The 16,548-nt window shown below is 42.0% G+C and overlaps 1 protein-coding gene, 1 non-coding gene and 1 pseudogene across 2 annotated transcripts in view; 1 reads left to right on the forward strand and 2 right to left on the reverse strand.

The window, feature by feature from the left end:
* LOC100991242 (leucine-rich repeat-containing protein 37B-like) overlaps positions 1–16,548 on the forward strand; it is a 423,125-nt pseudogene that overhangs the window by 220,282 nt on the left and 186,295 nt on the right.
* Positions 1–16,548, reverse strand: part of ATAD5 (ATPase family AAA domain containing 5) — a 64,075-nt gene that overhangs the window by 24,427 nt on the left and 23,100 nt on the right. The window contains exons 7-14 of the mRNA XM_034943237.3: positions 16,350–16,534; positions 14,563–14,720; positions 13,342–13,504; positions 11,033–11,212; positions 5,788–5,884; positions 3,189–3,268; positions 2,229–2,371; positions 1,973–2,123 (exon numbers count right to left, since the gene is read on the reverse strand). Coding sequence (XP_034799128.3) covers positions 1,973–2,123; positions 2,229–2,371; positions 3,189–3,268; positions 5,788–5,884; positions 11,033–11,212; positions 13,342–13,504; positions 14,563–14,720; positions 16,350–16,534 — 1,157 coding nt within the window. The remainder of the gene's footprint in view (positions 1–1,972; positions 2,124–2,228; positions 2,372–3,188; positions 3,269–5,787; positions 5,885–11,032; positions 11,213–13,341; positions 13,505–14,562; positions 14,721–16,349; positions 16,535–16,548) is intronic.
* On the reverse strand, positions 9,704–9,811 carry LOC117976719 (U6 spliceosomal RNA). The gene has a single exon (XR_004667455.3). It is a non-coding gene; the product is annotated as a U6 spliceosomal RNA (small nuclear RNA).

A 16,548-nucleotide genomic window follows, 5' to 3' on the forward strand; every position in this document is an offset into this window, starting at 1 on the left:
CACTTTGGGAGGCCATGGCGGGTGGATCACCTGAGGTCAGGAGTTTGAGACCAGCCTGGCCAATATGGTCAAACCCTGTCTCTATTAAAAATACAAAAACATTAGCTGGGCGTGGTGGCGGTTGCCTATAATCCCAGCTACTCGGGAGGCTGAGGCAGGAGAATTGCTTGAACCTGGGAGGCAGAGGTTGCAGCGAGCCAAGATTGTGCCACTGCACTCCAGCCTGGGCGACAAGAGCGAGACTCCGTTTCAAAAAAACAAAAATTACACAGATGATAGAATTAATAACCAAGACCATTAAAACAGTTGTTATAACTGTATTCCATATGTTCAAAAACCTACAGGAAAGACTGGGCACATGGTAAGTAGAAACACAGAAGATATAAAAAGGACCCAAATCAAACTTCTAGAAATGAAAACTATACTTATAGCAGTGACAGCATACTAGATACTACAGAAAAGATGTGTAAACTTGAATAAATAGTAATAATAACTAACCAAACTGAAACAAAAAGAGGAAAAAGACTGAAAAATTGAACAAAGCATCAGTGTGCCAGGAGACAATTTCAAGTGGTCTAAAATACCTGTAATAATAACTGGAGTTGCCAAAGGAAATGGGGAGGACAGAAAAAATATTTTAAGAAATACTGGTTGAAATTTTATCAACTTTGATCTTCCCAACTATAAACTCATATATGCAAGAAACTCAACAAATCCCAAGCACAAGAAACATGAAGAGAAGTACACCAAGGCATATCATAATCAAATTACTTAAAACCAGTGAGAAAATCTCCAAAGCAACAAAGAAATAATAAACACAAAGAGGTGAAACATATTATATATATAAAAATCCATGAGTTCATAATAATACTTAAAAAATTAAACTACACAAAAACTCACTGGTCAACTGTCAAGGTTGCTAGGACACCATCACTCTAAGTACTAATAAATAAAGGAATGAATGAAGCATTTCTGGTGCCTATCAACTGTATTCCAAAGCATCCAAAGAATTGATGAGGAATAGTGCTTCCTTTTAAAATTCTAATAAATGCAAAAAAGAGAATTATAAAATTATCATTTTGTAATCTACAAGGGATAATCTGCTATGATGTCATAGGAAGTACACAGGCCACCTGTATATGTATGCCAGACCCAGAACAGAACCTGAATCTAACAAAGCCCATAGATCTAACTGCCAGTTTACAAGAAATATAGGGAAGAGGACTATACTAACTGACACCATGAGGATATAATCAGCAGACAATCCAGAATGTGAAAAATTTCATGACAAATGACTCAGATTCTTCAACAAATTAATGACATGAAAAGAAAGGTGAGTGAATTGTTAGCGAGATTAAAAGAAAGTTAAGAGAACTGAATCAAATGTAAGATATGAACCTTGTTTGGATCCAGATTTGAACAAATCATTTGAAACAACAGAAAATTGACATTAGACTGTGTATGAGATTATATGAAGAAATATAGTTAATAGATCTTTTTTTTTGGAGATGGGATCTCACTCTGTCACCCAGGCTGGAGTGCAGTGGCCCAATCACAGCTCACTGCAGCCTCAACCTTCTAGGCTCAAGTGAACCTCCCACATCAACTTCCAGAGTAGCTGGGACTACAGGCATACACCACCACACCTAGCTACTTTTTTTTTTTATTATTTGTAGAGACAAGGTCTCGCTATGCTGCTTAGGCTGGTTGTTAACTCTGTTGGGTCTGATTATGATATTATAGTTATGCTTTTTTAAAAGTCCTTATCAGATAGAGATAAATATTGAAGAAGGTATGGGTGAAATGATATGATGGTCTTCAGATTTGTTTTAAAATAATCTGGCAGGGGTGGGCAGGAAACGTGTACGTGTAGAAGATAAAAAATAAATGGCAAAATGCTGATAATTAACATTATTTTCTTAGATTTTATTTTTTTCAAAACATTATGGCTTAAGGAAAATAGTTTACTTACTTGGTGACTTGCCTATGTAGTAGCTATTAAAAAAACAGGGTTTTTGTGAGTTTACACCTTGTTTGTCTACTTGATGGGACTGAGTAGCTTCCTTCAACTGAGATAGAATTTGTCTACCACTGCGCTGGGAAGAGGCATTCACTTCAAATATCTAAAAGAAGAATATAAGAAAAAACGAAGGGAGAATGGTTTATGTTTCCTTTTAATCCAAGGGTAATTATTACATTAACATTCTCTCATCATAGCTGTTACTAACCTTAAATCCAAGCTCCTGGGCACAAGCATACACTGCAGCAGTTTTTCCCACTCCTGTTGGCCCTGTTATAAGGACAGTATTGCAAAGACGACTCTCTTCTTCATCATCTGAACTGCCTTTAAAGTCTATGCCACCCGAGAAATCTGAAAAATTATTCAAATGCATATAAAATGACGATTGCTGAGGAAGCAATTCTACCTTATGAAACCCAATGATCAAATCCCACAAACTTCTTGCAATAAATGCTGAAAAATTACTTTATACAGGCCGGGCGTGGTGGCACATGCCTATAATCCCAGCACTTTGGGAAGCTGAGGCGGGCAGATCACAAGGTCAGGAGTTCGAGACCAGCCTGGCCAAACCCCATCTCTACTAAAAATACAAAAATTAGCCGGGTGTGGTGACACATGCCTGTAGTCTCAGGTACTCGGTAGGCTGAGATGGGAGAATTGCTTGAACCCAGGAGGTGGAGGTTGCAGTTAGCCGAGATCACACCATTGCACTCCAGCCTGGGTGACAGAGTGAAAAAAAAAAAAAAAAAAAAGTAGAAAATCAAATATAAAATACCAATTAAGAAATTTTATAGGCCAGGTGTAGTGGCTCATGCCACTGCTTAATCCCAGCACTTTGGGAGGCCAAGGTGGGTGGATCACGAGGTCAGGAGTTCAAGACCAACCTGGCCAAGATGGTGAAACCCCATCTCTACTAAAAATACAAAAATTTGTCAGGCGTGGCGGCAGGCGCCTGTAATCCCAGCTACTCAGGAGGCTGAGGCATGAGAATCGCTTGACCCGGGAGGCGGAGGTAGCAGTGAGCCGAGATTGCGCCACTGCACTCCACTATGGGAAACAGAGCAAGACTCTGTCTCCAAAAAAAAAAAAAGAAATTTTATAGAAAGTTTTAGTTAATGTAACTCTAAAAATGTTCAGTGAAATGGTAAAAAAAAGACACACAAAATACCTTCATGTTTCTCATCTCTTTTTCCCTTCAGATTCTGCCTTTCTTCCAATTCAGCTCTTCTTTTCCAGTCTTTCAACCAACTGCCACAAGAAAACGTAATAAAAATAATTCACAGAATATAGCTATGCCTTAGACTTTATGTTAAAATGATTATCGGGGGAAGTTATGGCATATTGTTAGTTTCTCTGCCACTGGCCATTCAACTGATGAAGGCTTTCTTGTTATTTTTACTAGTACAGCTTTATATGGCATATTGTTAGTTTCTAAACACTCCACAGTGCTTGTGAATCAACTAAAGAGTAAAATAGCTTTACATGGACATGAACATTTTTAAATGAAGTAGTTTCTGCCAAAATATACAAGACTATATGTGTAAGAATATTCACTGTAGCATTGTTCATATTAGCCTCTAACAGGAAAAACATAAAAATACACCATTGGGGAAAAATACATTATAGTACACTCACTTAGAAACTGGTATACAGCAATTAAAAAGAACTGAGGTGGCAGGGCAGGCACAGTGGCTCAGGCCTGTAATCCCAGCACTTTGGAAGGCAGAGGCAGGTGAATTGCTTGAGCCCAGGAATTTGCAACCAGCCTGGGCAACACAGCGAAACCTGTCTCTACAAAAAACATTAGCCAGGCATGTTGGTGCACACCTGTAGTCCCAGCGACTTGGGAGGCTCAGGTGGGAGGATGGCTTGAGCCTGAGAGGCGAAGGTTGCAGTGAGCCAAGATTCAACCACTGCACTCCAGCCTGGGCAACAGAGCAAGACCCTGTTTCAAAATAAAAAAAAAGAACTGCGGTATATTGTGTAATTCCATGAAAGATGCCTAATATACAATGTACAACAGAAAGATTAAGTTCTATTCTAGAGCTAGAATGCCTGAGTTTAAATCCCAGTTCCATCACTTTCTAGCTGTGTGACTTTGGACAAATAACTCAGCCTCTCTAGGCCTTGGTTTCTTCATCTATGAGATGAGGACAACAGTATTTATGCTCATAGTATTTTTCTTTTTTTGAGACAGTCTTGCTTTGTCACTGGAGTGTAGGGGTGCGATCATAGCTCACTGCAGCCTTGAATCCTTGGACTCATGTGACCCTCCCACCTCAGGCTCCTGAGTGGCTCAGAATCCAAGTGGGCGCCATCATTCCCAGCTATTTTTTTTATTTTTTGTAGAGATGGGGTCTCCCTATTTCACCCAGGCTGCTCTCAAACTCCTGGCCACAAGCAGTCCTGCCTCAGCTTACGAAAGCACTGGGATTACAGGCTTGAGCCACCGTACCCAACTGCTCACAGTACCATTCTAAGGATAAAATGAATTAAGAACAGTACAAGTAAAAAAAAAAGAAAAGAAAGAAGGAACAATACAAGTACTTAGAACAGTAGTACCAAGTTCACGCTATTAACTGTAATTATGGGTCTGTAAATCCTTATATGAAATCCTTTGGACCAGATTGTTTTAGAATTAATTTTTCAGATACTTAAAAGGTTATTTGGTACATATACTGCATATTACATAATACCCCTAATGGGGTCTAGGCAGTACACCCATAATATTTAAGTTGGTTTGGTTTGTTTTTTTGCTTTGTTTTGGGACAGAGTCTTTGTTGCCCAGGCTGGAGTGCACTGGCACGACCTCGGCTCGCTGCAATCCTCACCTCCCGGGTTCAGGCGATTCTCATGCCTCAGCCTCTCCAGTAGCCAGGATTACAGGCGTGCATCACCACACCCAGCTAATTTTTGTATTTTTAGTAGAGATGGGGTTTCACCATGTTGGCCAGGCTGGTCTCGAACTCCCAGCCTCAAGTGATCTGCCTGCCTCAGCTTCCCAAAGTGCTGGGATTACAGGTGTGAGCCACTGCACTGGGCCATCACTTAATATTTTTATTAAAAAATATATGAATTCTGGCCAAGTGCAGTGGCTGACACCTGTAATCCCAGCACTTTAGGAGGCCAAGGCGCGTGGACCACCTGAGGTCAGGAGTTTGAGACCAGCCTGGCCAACATGGCGAAACTGTCTCTACCAAAAATACAAAAATTAGCCTGGCATGGCGGTGCACCCCTGTAGTCCCAGCTACTCAGGAGGCTGAGGCAGGAGAATCTATTGAACCTGGGAGGCAGCGACTGTAGTGAGCCAAGATCGTGCCATTACACTCCAGCCTAGGCAACAGAGTGAGACTCTGTCTCGAAAAAAAAAAAAAAAAAAAAATTTGTAAATTCTACTAAGTGTAAAGGTATAACAAATTTCATGTAATAAAGTCAATAAACTTTCATTATTCAGAATTTTTTGGATATGAGAATTGAAGATGAAGGACTGGGGACCTGAATTAGTAGTAATGTGATCCCATTTGTTAGAAAGGAAGGAACTAACATATGCATAAAAATATTTTTCTGGAAGCTTTTACAAAAAATTTTCAATGATTATCTCTGAGAAGTAGAAATGTAAGAAAAGAGGGCTACTTTTCACTTAAACTTCTACCAGTTTTTTGAAGATTTTATCATGAGATATATTACTTTGTAACTACAATTTCGAAACAAAAACAGTAAAACTAAGTTTGTAAACTATTTCTCAATTCCTTACACATTTTACCAACCTATGTAACTTTTTTATAGCTAACTCATTTCCTATAAGTTCACTGGCAGTCTGAGGTTGATACTTTTCTGTCCAAAGCATGTCTTCAGTTCCAGAATCTAAAGCAAAAAAAAAAATTAAGGTATTCATTCCTTGACATAAACATATATGAATTATTAGTCATTTACATTATTGTTACAATGTCACAGTAGGTATTTGCAGAAATATTTATATTTACAAAATGCCAGAGGTACTTTTAAAACAACATTACATTTAAAATTCTTCACACCAAACCCTTCCCCCTAAAAAAAAATAACCACCATAATCTTATTAAAATATTAAAGTGTTAGCCGGGCGCGGTGGTTCACGCCTGTAATCCCAGCACTTTGGGAGGCTGAGGTGGGCGGATCACGAGGTCAGGAGATCGATACCATCCTGGCTAACACGGTGAAACCCCGTCTCTACTAAAAGTACAAAAAATTAGCCGGGCGTGGTGGCGGGGGCCTGTAGTCCCAGCTACTCAGGAGGCTGAGGCAGGAGAATGGCGTGAACCCAGGAGGCGGAGCTTGCAATGAGCGGAGATCGCGCCACTGCACTCTAGCCTGGGCGACAGAGCGAGACTCCGTCTCAAAAAAAAAAAAAAAAAAAAAAAAAATTAAAGCGCACACTTAAACATTGTTTTTTTTTTTTTTTAGGATTACCATCTGGCCCAGCAATCACATTACTGGGTATATACCCAAAGGAAAATAAACTGTTCTACCAAAAAGACACATGTACTCACATGTTTATCAGCACTATTTAGAACAGCAAAGAGACTGAACCTGGGAGACGGAGGTTGCAGTGAGCCTGGATTGTGCCACTGCACTCCAGCCTGAGCAACAGAGTGACAGTCCATCTCAAAAAAAAAAAAAAAAAAGCAAAAATGCAATCAACCTAAGTGCCCAAAAATGGTGGACTGGATAAAGAATTTGTAGGACATATATACACCATGGGATAGTATGCAGCCATAAAAAAGAAAGAAATCATATCCTTTGCAGCAACATGGTTGCAGCTGGAGGCTATTATCCTAAGTGAATAAATGCAGAAACAGAAAACCAAATAATGCATGTTCTCATTTATAAGCTGAACCTAAACACTGGGTACACATGGACATAAAGATGGGAACAAAAGACACTGGAGGCCACATGTGGTGGCTCACACCTATAATCCCAGCACTTTGGAAGGCCAAGGCAGGTAGATCACTTGAACCCAAGAGATCGGGATTGGCCTGGGCAACATAGTGTGACCCTGTCTCTTAACAACAACAAAAAAGACACTGGGGACTACAAAAGGGAGGAGGGAAGAAGTGAGGACAAGGGTTGAAAAACTATCTATTGGGCAGTATGTTCACTATTTGGGTAACAGGTTCAATTGAAGTCCAAATCTCAGCATCATGGAACGTATCCATGTAACAAAACTGCATATGTGCCCCTTGAGTTGAAAATTAAAAATAAATAGTTTTTTTTCTTTTTTTAAGAGATGAGGTCTTGCTATGCTGCCCAGGCTGGACTGCAGTGGCTATTCACAAGCACAAACACAGCTCCCTGCATTCCTGAACTTCCAGCCTCAAGCTCCCACCTCAGCCTCCTGAGTAGGTGGGACTACAGATGTGAGCCACCACAAACAGCAATATTTAAATTTTTAATAACCACTGAAGAAACATGAATGATGAGAAATAATTTGTGGCATAAAACCAATAATCGGGATGGGTGCAGTGGCTCATGCCTGTAATCCCAGCACTTTGGGAGGCCGAGGCGGGCAGATCACTTGAGATCAGGAGTTCGAGACCAGCCTGGCCAACATGGTGAAACCCCATCTCTACTAAAAATACAAAAAGTAGGCCGGGCTCGGTGGTTCACATCTGTAGTCCCAGCACTTTGGGAGGCCGAGGTGGGAGGATCACTTGAGGTCAGGAGTTCGAGAGCAGCCTGGCCAACACGGTGAAACCCCGTCTCTACTAAAAATATAAAAATTAGCCAGGCGTGGTGGCACACGCCTGTAGTCCCAGCTACTAAAGAGGCTGAGGCAGGAGAATAGCTTGAACCTGGGAGGTGGAGGTTGCAGTGAGCCGAGATTGTGCCACTACACTCCAACCTGGGTGACAGAGCGAGACTTTGTCTCCAAAAAAAAAAAAAAAAAAAAAAGCCGGCCACGGTGGCTCACGCCTGTAATCCCAGCATTTTGGGAGGCTGAGGAGGGTGGATCACAAGGTCAGGAGATCAAGACCATCCTGGCTAACACGGTGAAACCCCATCTCTACTAAAAATACAAAAAATTAGCTGGGCGTGGCAGCGTGTACCTGTAGTCCCAGCTACTCAGGAAGCTGAGGCAGGAGGATGGTACGAACCCAGGGGGCAGAGCTTGCAGTGAGCCGAGATCGCGCCACTGCACTCCAGCATGGGCAACAGAGTGAGACTCTGTCTCAAAAAAAAAAAAAATACATAAAGTAGCCGAGCATGGTGGTGGGCTCCTGTAATCCCAGCTACTCAAGAGGCTGAGGCAGAAGAATCGCTTGAACTCAGGAGGTGGAGGCTGCAGTGAGTCCAGATCATGCTACCACAGTCCAGCCTGGGCATTTTGACTATGACCAGAGGTTAGATGTGGAATTTTCTTTTTTTCTTGAGACAGGGTCTTGCTCTGTTACCCAGCCTGGAGTAGTGGTGCAATCATGGCTCACTGCAGCCTTAACCTCAAGTGATCCTCTCACATCAGCCTCCTGGGGAGGTGAGACTACAGGCATGTGCCACCATGCCTAGCCAATTTTTTTTTCTTTTTTTTTTTGTAAAGGTGTGGTCTCCCTGTGTTGCCCAGCCTGGCCTCAAACTCCTAGGCTCAAGCAATGCTCCCACCTTGGCCTCTCAAAGTGCTGGGATTATAGGGATGAGCCATGGTGCCTGGCCCCAGGTATGGAATTTTCCACTTATGGCACCATGTCAGCACTCAAAATGTTTTGGATTTTGGAGCATTTCAAATTTCAGATTTTTGGATTAGGGATACTCATCCTGTATAAAGCTATATAAATGAATAAATCAATAGCATACTTTGGAAAAGCTATATATACTGAATGGGGCTGGGCGCGGTGGCTCATGCCTGTAATCCCAGCACTTTGGGAGGCCAAGGCGGGTGGATAACCTGAGGTCAGGAGTTCAAAACCAGCCTGACCAACATGGAGAAACCCAGTCTCTACTAAAAATACAGAATTAGCCGGGCGTGGTGGCACATGCCTATAATCCCAGCTACTCGGGAGGCTGAGGCAGGAGAATCGCTTGAATCCGGGAGGCAGAGGTTGCAACAATGAGCCAAGATCATGCCATGGCACTGCAGCCTAAGCAAAAAGAGCAAAACTGTCTGAAAAAAAGTAAATAAATAAACTGAATGAGAACATGTCAGAGATACGTAAAACATGGTGTAAAATAGTATGTATGGGATTAAGACCAGATTTTTTTTTTTTTAACTTTGTTACCTTTTATTTTTTTTCCCCTAGACGGAGTCTTGCTCTGTCTCCTGGGCTGGAGTGCAGTGGCGAGATCTTGGCTCACTGCAGCCTCCGCCTCCCAGGTTCAAGCGATTCTCCTGCCTCGGCCTCCCAGGTTCAAGCGATTCTCCTGCCTCGGCCTCCCAAGTAGCTGGGATTACAGGCACGCACCACCACACCTGGTTAATTTTTGTATTTTTAGTAGAGACAGGGTTTTGCCATGTTGGCCAGGCTGGTCTCAAACTCCTAACCGCAGGTGATCCACCCACCTCGGCCTCCCAAAGTGCTGGGATTACAGGTATGAGCCACTATGCCCGGCCACTGTGTTACTTTTTTTTTAACTTTTTAATTTTAAAATTGTCATCCCTTCACTTGAGGTCAGTTTGAGGCCAGCCTGGCCAACATGGCGAAACCCCATCTCTACTAAAAATACCAAAAAAAAAAAAAAAAAATTGTCATCTTTGCACAAGGGGCCATGCTAATTTTCTCTGTATCATTCCAATTTTAGTATATGTGCTGCCAAAGCGAGCACAATACCAGATTTTTTTTAAAGCACATATATTGGCCGGGTGCAGTGGCTCATGCCTGTAATCCCAGCACTTTGGGAGGCCAAAGTGGGCAGATCATTTGAGGTCAGGAGTTCAAGACCTGCCCGGACCACACAGTGAAACCCTGTCTCTACTGAAAATACAAAATTTAGTTGGGCGTGGTGGCGTGCGCCTGTAGTCCCAGCTACTCAGGAGGCCGAGGCAGGAGAATCACTTGAACCCGGGAGGCAGAGGTTGCAGTGAGCTGAGATCAGGCAAGCGACGGACAGAGATGCTGTCTCAAAAAATAAAAAAATAAAAGCACATGTATTTATGGAAGCACAGAAAAATCAAAGACTGAACACCTATCTGTTAATATGGTCATTTGTAAGCCCATAATCTGTGAGGTTCTATTTATTTCAAACACATATTTATTGTTTGAAAGTTGCAATGAGCAAAAGAAAAACAAAAGAGAGAGAAGGAGAAAGAATGAAAAGTTAAAAAACAAAAGAGTTCTAGGACTAGAAGGAAAAACTCGAATTTACCAGGAATGGAAGATGTTAACATTTCTGGTGCAGACTGTCATCATCTATTAGAATATCAAAATCTGCACTTTGGGAGGCCAAGGGCGGGGAGCGGGGTGGGGGTGGATCACCTGAGGTCAGGAGTTTGAGACCAGCCTGGCCAACATGGTAAAACTCTGTCTCTACTAAAAATATAAAAATTACCTGGGCGTGGCCAGGCACGGTGGCTCACACCTGTAATCCCAGCACTTTGGGAGGCCGAGGTGGGTGAATCATGTGGTCAGGAGTTCGAGACCAGCCTGGCCAATTCTGTCTCTACTAAAAATACAAAAAGTTAGCTGGGCATGATGGTGGGCTCCAGCCCGGGCGACCGTGCAAGACTCCATCTCAAAAAAAAAAAAATTATCTGGGCGTGCAGGTGGGTGCCTGTAATCCCAGCTACCCGGGAGGCTGAAGCAGGAGAATCACCTGAACCCAGGAGGTGGAGGGAGGTTGCAGTGAGCGAAGATCGTGCCATTGCACTCCAGCCTGGGTGACAAGAGCGAAACTGTGTCTCAAAAAAAGAAAAAGAAAATCTAAAATTAAAATACAATTGAATTAAAATTTTTTAAAAAGCATATCAAAATCTTCTACTGCTTTGGTTTCCATTTTGCATGTCCTCAAAGCAATCTATTTCTTTTGGGATGTTTTAGAAAAATATACCTTTGGAAGAATCTAGCTTTATCCCAGAAGAGTTGTTTCTTTTGCTAAGTTCTTCTGACTTCCTATTGGTCTTCTCCAGATTTTTTGAATACTCATTTGGTTTCTTTCTTTTTGACTTAGAATTTTCTGCTTCCACGAGTTTCCTTTTGGTTTCTTTATGGCTGACATCAGCCTCCAGTTCTGCTTTGGGAATTAAAGAAGTGCATGTGCTTACTAATCAACAAAAACCAGTAATATTAATATCACTTCCAAGTATCCAATAGTCTTGTAACTTTAAAATGCAAAGGCAATCCAGGTGCAGTGGCTCAGGCCTCTAATCCCAGAACTTTGGGAGGTTGAGGTGAGCGGATTGCTTGAGTCTACATGTTTAAGACCAGCCTCGGTAACATGGGGAAACTCCATCTCTACTTAAGATACAAAAATCAGCCAGGGGTGGTGGCATGCACCTGTAGTCCCAGCTACTTGGGAGGCTGAGGTGGGAGGATCACATGAACCCGGGAGATCGAGGCTGCAGGGAGCCATGATCACACCCCTGTACTCTAGCCTGGGCGACAAAGTGAGACCCTGTCTCTTAAAAAATAAATAAATAGGCCAGGCGCAGTGGCTCACACCTGTAATCCCAGCACTTTGGGAGGCCAAGATGGGTGGATCACCTGAGGTCAGGAGTTCAAGACCAGCCTGGCCAACATGTTGAAACCCCGTCTCTACTAAAAATACAAAAATTAGCCAGGCATGGTGGAGTGTGCCTGTAATCCCAGCTACCTAGGAGGCAGAAGCAGGAGAATCGGTGGAACCTAGAAGGCTGAGGCTGCAGTGAGCCGAGATCACACCACTGCCTGGGCAGCAGAGCAAGACTCCGTCTCAAAAAATAAAAACAAACAAACAAACAAACAAACAAACAAACAAACAAACAGTACTCTAGCCTGGGCGACAAAGTGAGACCGTGTCTCTTAAACAATAAATAAATAGGCCAGGTATGGTGGCTCATGCCTATAATCCCAGCACTTTGGGAGGCTGAGGCGAGTGAATCACTTGAGGTCAGGAGGTCGAGACCAGCCTGACCAACATGGTGAAACCCCATCTCTACTAAAAAATACAAAAATTAGAAAGGCATGGTGGCAGGTGCCTGCAATCTCAGCTACTAGGCAGGCTGAGACACCAGAATCACTCAAACCTGGGAGGCAGAGGTTGCACTGAGCTGAGATCGCGCCACTGCACTTCAGCCTGGGTGTCAGAGCAAGACTCTGTCTCAAAAAATAAAAAAAATAAAATAAAATAAAAAGGCAAGAATCAAATATAACATACTGAAAGCAAGCTGGAGATTTTAATACTTAGACTGTCTTTTATACAAGCTATATAAGCTAAAATTATCTAAGGCATTCCTTAAGTACATAATATTTTAACATAATTAAAGCTATCTTTGAGTTGGCATTTTTGGAAACTGGCGGGGATTAACGTTGCACATTGCATTGTACAAGATACTTTTACTTCAGCTGAACAATTCTCCCTGCCAACTGTAAGCAATGTTGTCTGTGGTGAACACTTCCAAGTGTCATTGGTTAAGTCTTAGTGTTTTCAAAACTGACACGTTAGGCTAGGCTTGGTGACTCATGCCTGTAATCCCAGCACTTTGGGAAGCTAAGGCGAAAGGATCACTTGAGCCCAGGAGTTCAAGACCAGCCTGGGCAACATGGCAAGACCTGGTCTCTACCAAAAATACAAAAACCAGCCAGTCTCATAACCCAGTCTCAAGAGAATAAGTAAAAATTAAAAAATAAAATAAGCTAGGTGCAGTGGCGCAAGCCTGTGGTCCCAGCTACTCGGGAGGCTGAGACACAGGAATCACTTGAGCCCAGGAGGCGAAGGTTGCAGTGAGCCAAAGTTGCACCACTGCATTCCAGCCTGGGTGACAGAGCAACACTCTAAAAAAAAAAAAAAATAGGCCAAGCGCAGTGGCTCACGCCTGTAATCCCAGCATTTTGGGGGGCTGAGGTAGGTGGATCACCTGAGATCAAGAGTTCAAGACCAGCCTGGCCAACATGGTGAAACCCCATCTCTACTAAAAATACAAAAATTAGCAGGGCGTCATGGTGGGTGCCTGTAATCCCAGCTACTCAGGAGGCTGAGGCAGGAGAATCGCTTGAACCCAGGAAGCGGAGGTTGCAGTGAGCCAGGTTTGTGCCATTGCACTCCAGCCAGGGCGACAAGAGCAAAACTCCGTCTCAGAAATAAAAATAAAAATAAAATAATAAATAATATAAAAACCCAAAACTGGTATGTTAACATAAATGATAATAATTATCACTAACCTTGTTTACTATGACACTCGGAAGAAAGTACTTGGTGCTCAATTCGTTTTTTTAGGAGTAAGGGAAAATATTTTTTCAATGAAAATTCAGGATTTGACCACCTAATTTCCTCAAGCAAAAGATTTCTTACTTCTTCAGTAAATTCCTTCCTTTTCCTCATGAACTGCAATAAAGAATAAAATGCACAATAACAGACCAACATCATCTATTCATGTTAATTACAATACTACCAACCACTTTCTGTCCATCATAAATCAGTATCAACGTAAGATTAGCTTTAGGCCGGGCGTGGTGGCTCACGCCTATATTCCCAGCACTTTGGGAGGCTGAGACAGGTGGATCATCTGAAGTTAGGAGTTTGAGACCAGCCTAGCCAACATGGCAAAACCCCGTGTCTACTAAAAATACAAAAATTTGCCGGGCATGGTGGCGTGTGCCTGTAATCCCAGCTACTAGGGGAAGCTGAGGCAGGAGGATCGCTTGAACCCGGGAGGCAGAGGTTGCAGTGAGCCGAGATCGTGCCACTGCACTCCAGCCTGGGCAACAGGGCGAGACTCCATCTCAAAAAAAAAAAAAAAAAAAAAAAAAAAAAATAGCTTTAGTCACTAAATATAAAGCTTATGAAGAATTAATTTATTTTTCTCCCTTTGAACTAATTATATCTATTAGATTATATGAACTACTTATAAAGTATCTAAATGTGCTATGTAATCTAACATTCTTTCAGAACTGGCAATCACTAATTCTTAAAATGTTTTTAAAGCTCTATGGGTATTTAAAAGAAATGTGTACTACAATTAGGATTTATTTTTAAATATTAGGCTGGGTACAGTGGCTTACGCCTGTAACCCCAGCACTTTGTGAGGCCGAGGCGGGGGAATCACCTGAGGTAGGGAGTTCAAGACCAGCCTGACCAACATGGAGAAATTCCGTCTCTACTAAAAATACAAAAATTAGCCGGGCATGGTGGTGTGTGCCTGTAGTCCCAGCTACTCGAGAGGCTGAGGCAGAATTGCTTGAACTCGGGAAGCAGAGGTTGCAGTGAGCCAAGATTGCACCACTGCACTCCAGCCTGGGCAACAGAGGGAGACTCTGTCTCAAAAAAAAAAAATTAAACTCTAGGACAACACTCGAGGCTATAAGAGTAGATATCCAAAAATGTTTTTCCTCTGCAAGATGTAAGGGAAACACTCTACAATGGATGAACTATTTAATACTTACCACAGCAGCAGAGTTACCGCTTTTCAACTTTGAATTCAATGTTGAAAATTCACCAAGAGCAATACCACATTTTGAGAGATCTATTACTTTAGTGTTCAGTTCTTTAAATTTAGTTAAGAGAGGACAAGAGGGTGGTTTCAAATGCCACAAACAACACCCTAAAGAAAAATAGACAAATATCTTAATAAACCTTATTTATACACTATCCATTTACTGAATGTCAAATACGTAAACATGAAAAGTCTTGACAACTACATAATTAACACAAACATACCAAAAACCACATGACTATAAAGGGAACAAAATCCTACCCTCCAACAAATAGAATTAATAAAAATCACCTAGACTTCCCTTCCAGTTGTTTAAAACAAACAAATATTAACAAACTTTCCTTTCTTTTCAAATCAACCTTGATACTCAGGTTAAAACTTTTAGGAGGGCCAGGCGTGGTGGCTCACGCCTGTAATTCCAGCACTTTGGGAGGCCAAGGCAGGTGGATCACTTGAGGTCAGGAGTTCGAGACCAGCAATCCTAGCTACTCAGGAGGCTGAGGCAAGAGAATTGCTTGAACCCAGGAGACAGAGGTTGCAGTGAGCTGAGATCTCATCACTGCACTCCAGCCTGGGCAACAAAGCAAGACTCTGTCAAAACAAACGAACAAACAAAAACCTTTTAAGAGGCAGTTAGCAACCTGGTCTAAAGTCTAAACTTTTAAGTTAGACCTGGATTCAAACCCAACCTCTGCCACTTACTAACCTTGTGAGCACTGGTGACATCCTAAATCTTAGTTTCTTCATCCTTACATTCAAAGTGAGGGTGATAATTATAATACTCAACCTCTTAGAGTTGTTATCAGGATTAAACTAGATATGTATATGAATTGCTCAGCAGAATTCCAGACAATAGTAAGCGTTCAATAATTCTGAAGGTTGTAAGAGAGAGAGGTTCCCTCTGTGCTTGCCTCTCTGCTCATCTACAAATAGATATGCTAAGTTTTATGGCAGCACTCCTGTGAAAATGAGTTTATCAAAATGAGTCAAGAAAAGCATAACTAATTTCTACAGTTGAACATACTATTGGAAAATGCTATATAAAGCTGTACTAGTAAAAATAACAAGAAAGCCTTCATCAACTGAATGGCCAGTGGCAGAGATGGGAAATAAGAAAAAGTAGAATAAATTACTGAAAAGACTAGCTTGGAAATTCCCATGTACAGAAGAAAGGCTAAACTTTTTTTTTTTTTTTTTTTTTTTTTTGAGACAGGGTCTCGCTCTGTCACCTAGGCTGGAATGCAGTGGCATGATGATGGCTCACTGCAGCCTTGACCTCCTAGGCTCAAGTGATCCTCCCACCTCAGCCTCCCGAGTAGCTGGGACTACAGGCATACACCGTCATGCCCAGCAAATTTTAATTAATTAATTAATTTAGTTAGTTAGTTAGTTTAGAGACAGGATCTTGCTGTGTTGCCCAGGCTGGTCTCAAACTCCTGGGCTCAAGCTCTTCTCCTGCATTGTCCTCTCAAAGTTCTGGGATTACAGACATGAGACACCACACCCAGCCTACACCATTTTATACAAGAAACTTGAGCATCCATGAGTGCTAGTATCCACAAGGGGGTCCTGGAATCAAACCCCATGGATAGTGAGAGAAATTGTCCTTAAAATTCCCACTAAAGTCACCATAAGAATGATAATTAAACTTCAGCCTCATCTTTAAGAAACTTACATAGTTTAATGTTCCTGCTAACCGCTGAAGAGTAAATATTCAATAATAAAAAACAAACTTACCATCATCCTTTTGTTGCACATGTACGACTCTCTGGAAACTGGTACTCACTGCATTGTACACATCCAACGCAGCAGCTTTCTTTGCAATTTGCCGTTTCAACAAATCTGGCAAACCACTCATTAGGAAGTCACGCTTTGCTTTACATTGAACATCACAATCCTGAGATTTTTCAGATGTATCTTGACTTTTAAGAAAATG

This window comes from Pan paniscus, chromosome 19 (assembly GCF_029289425.2).
Source record: "Pan paniscus chromosome 19, NHGRI_mPanPan1-v2.0_pri, whole genome shotgun sequence".
Lineage (NCBI taxonomy): Eukaryota > Metazoa > Chordata > Mammalia > Primates > Hominidae > Pan > Pan paniscus.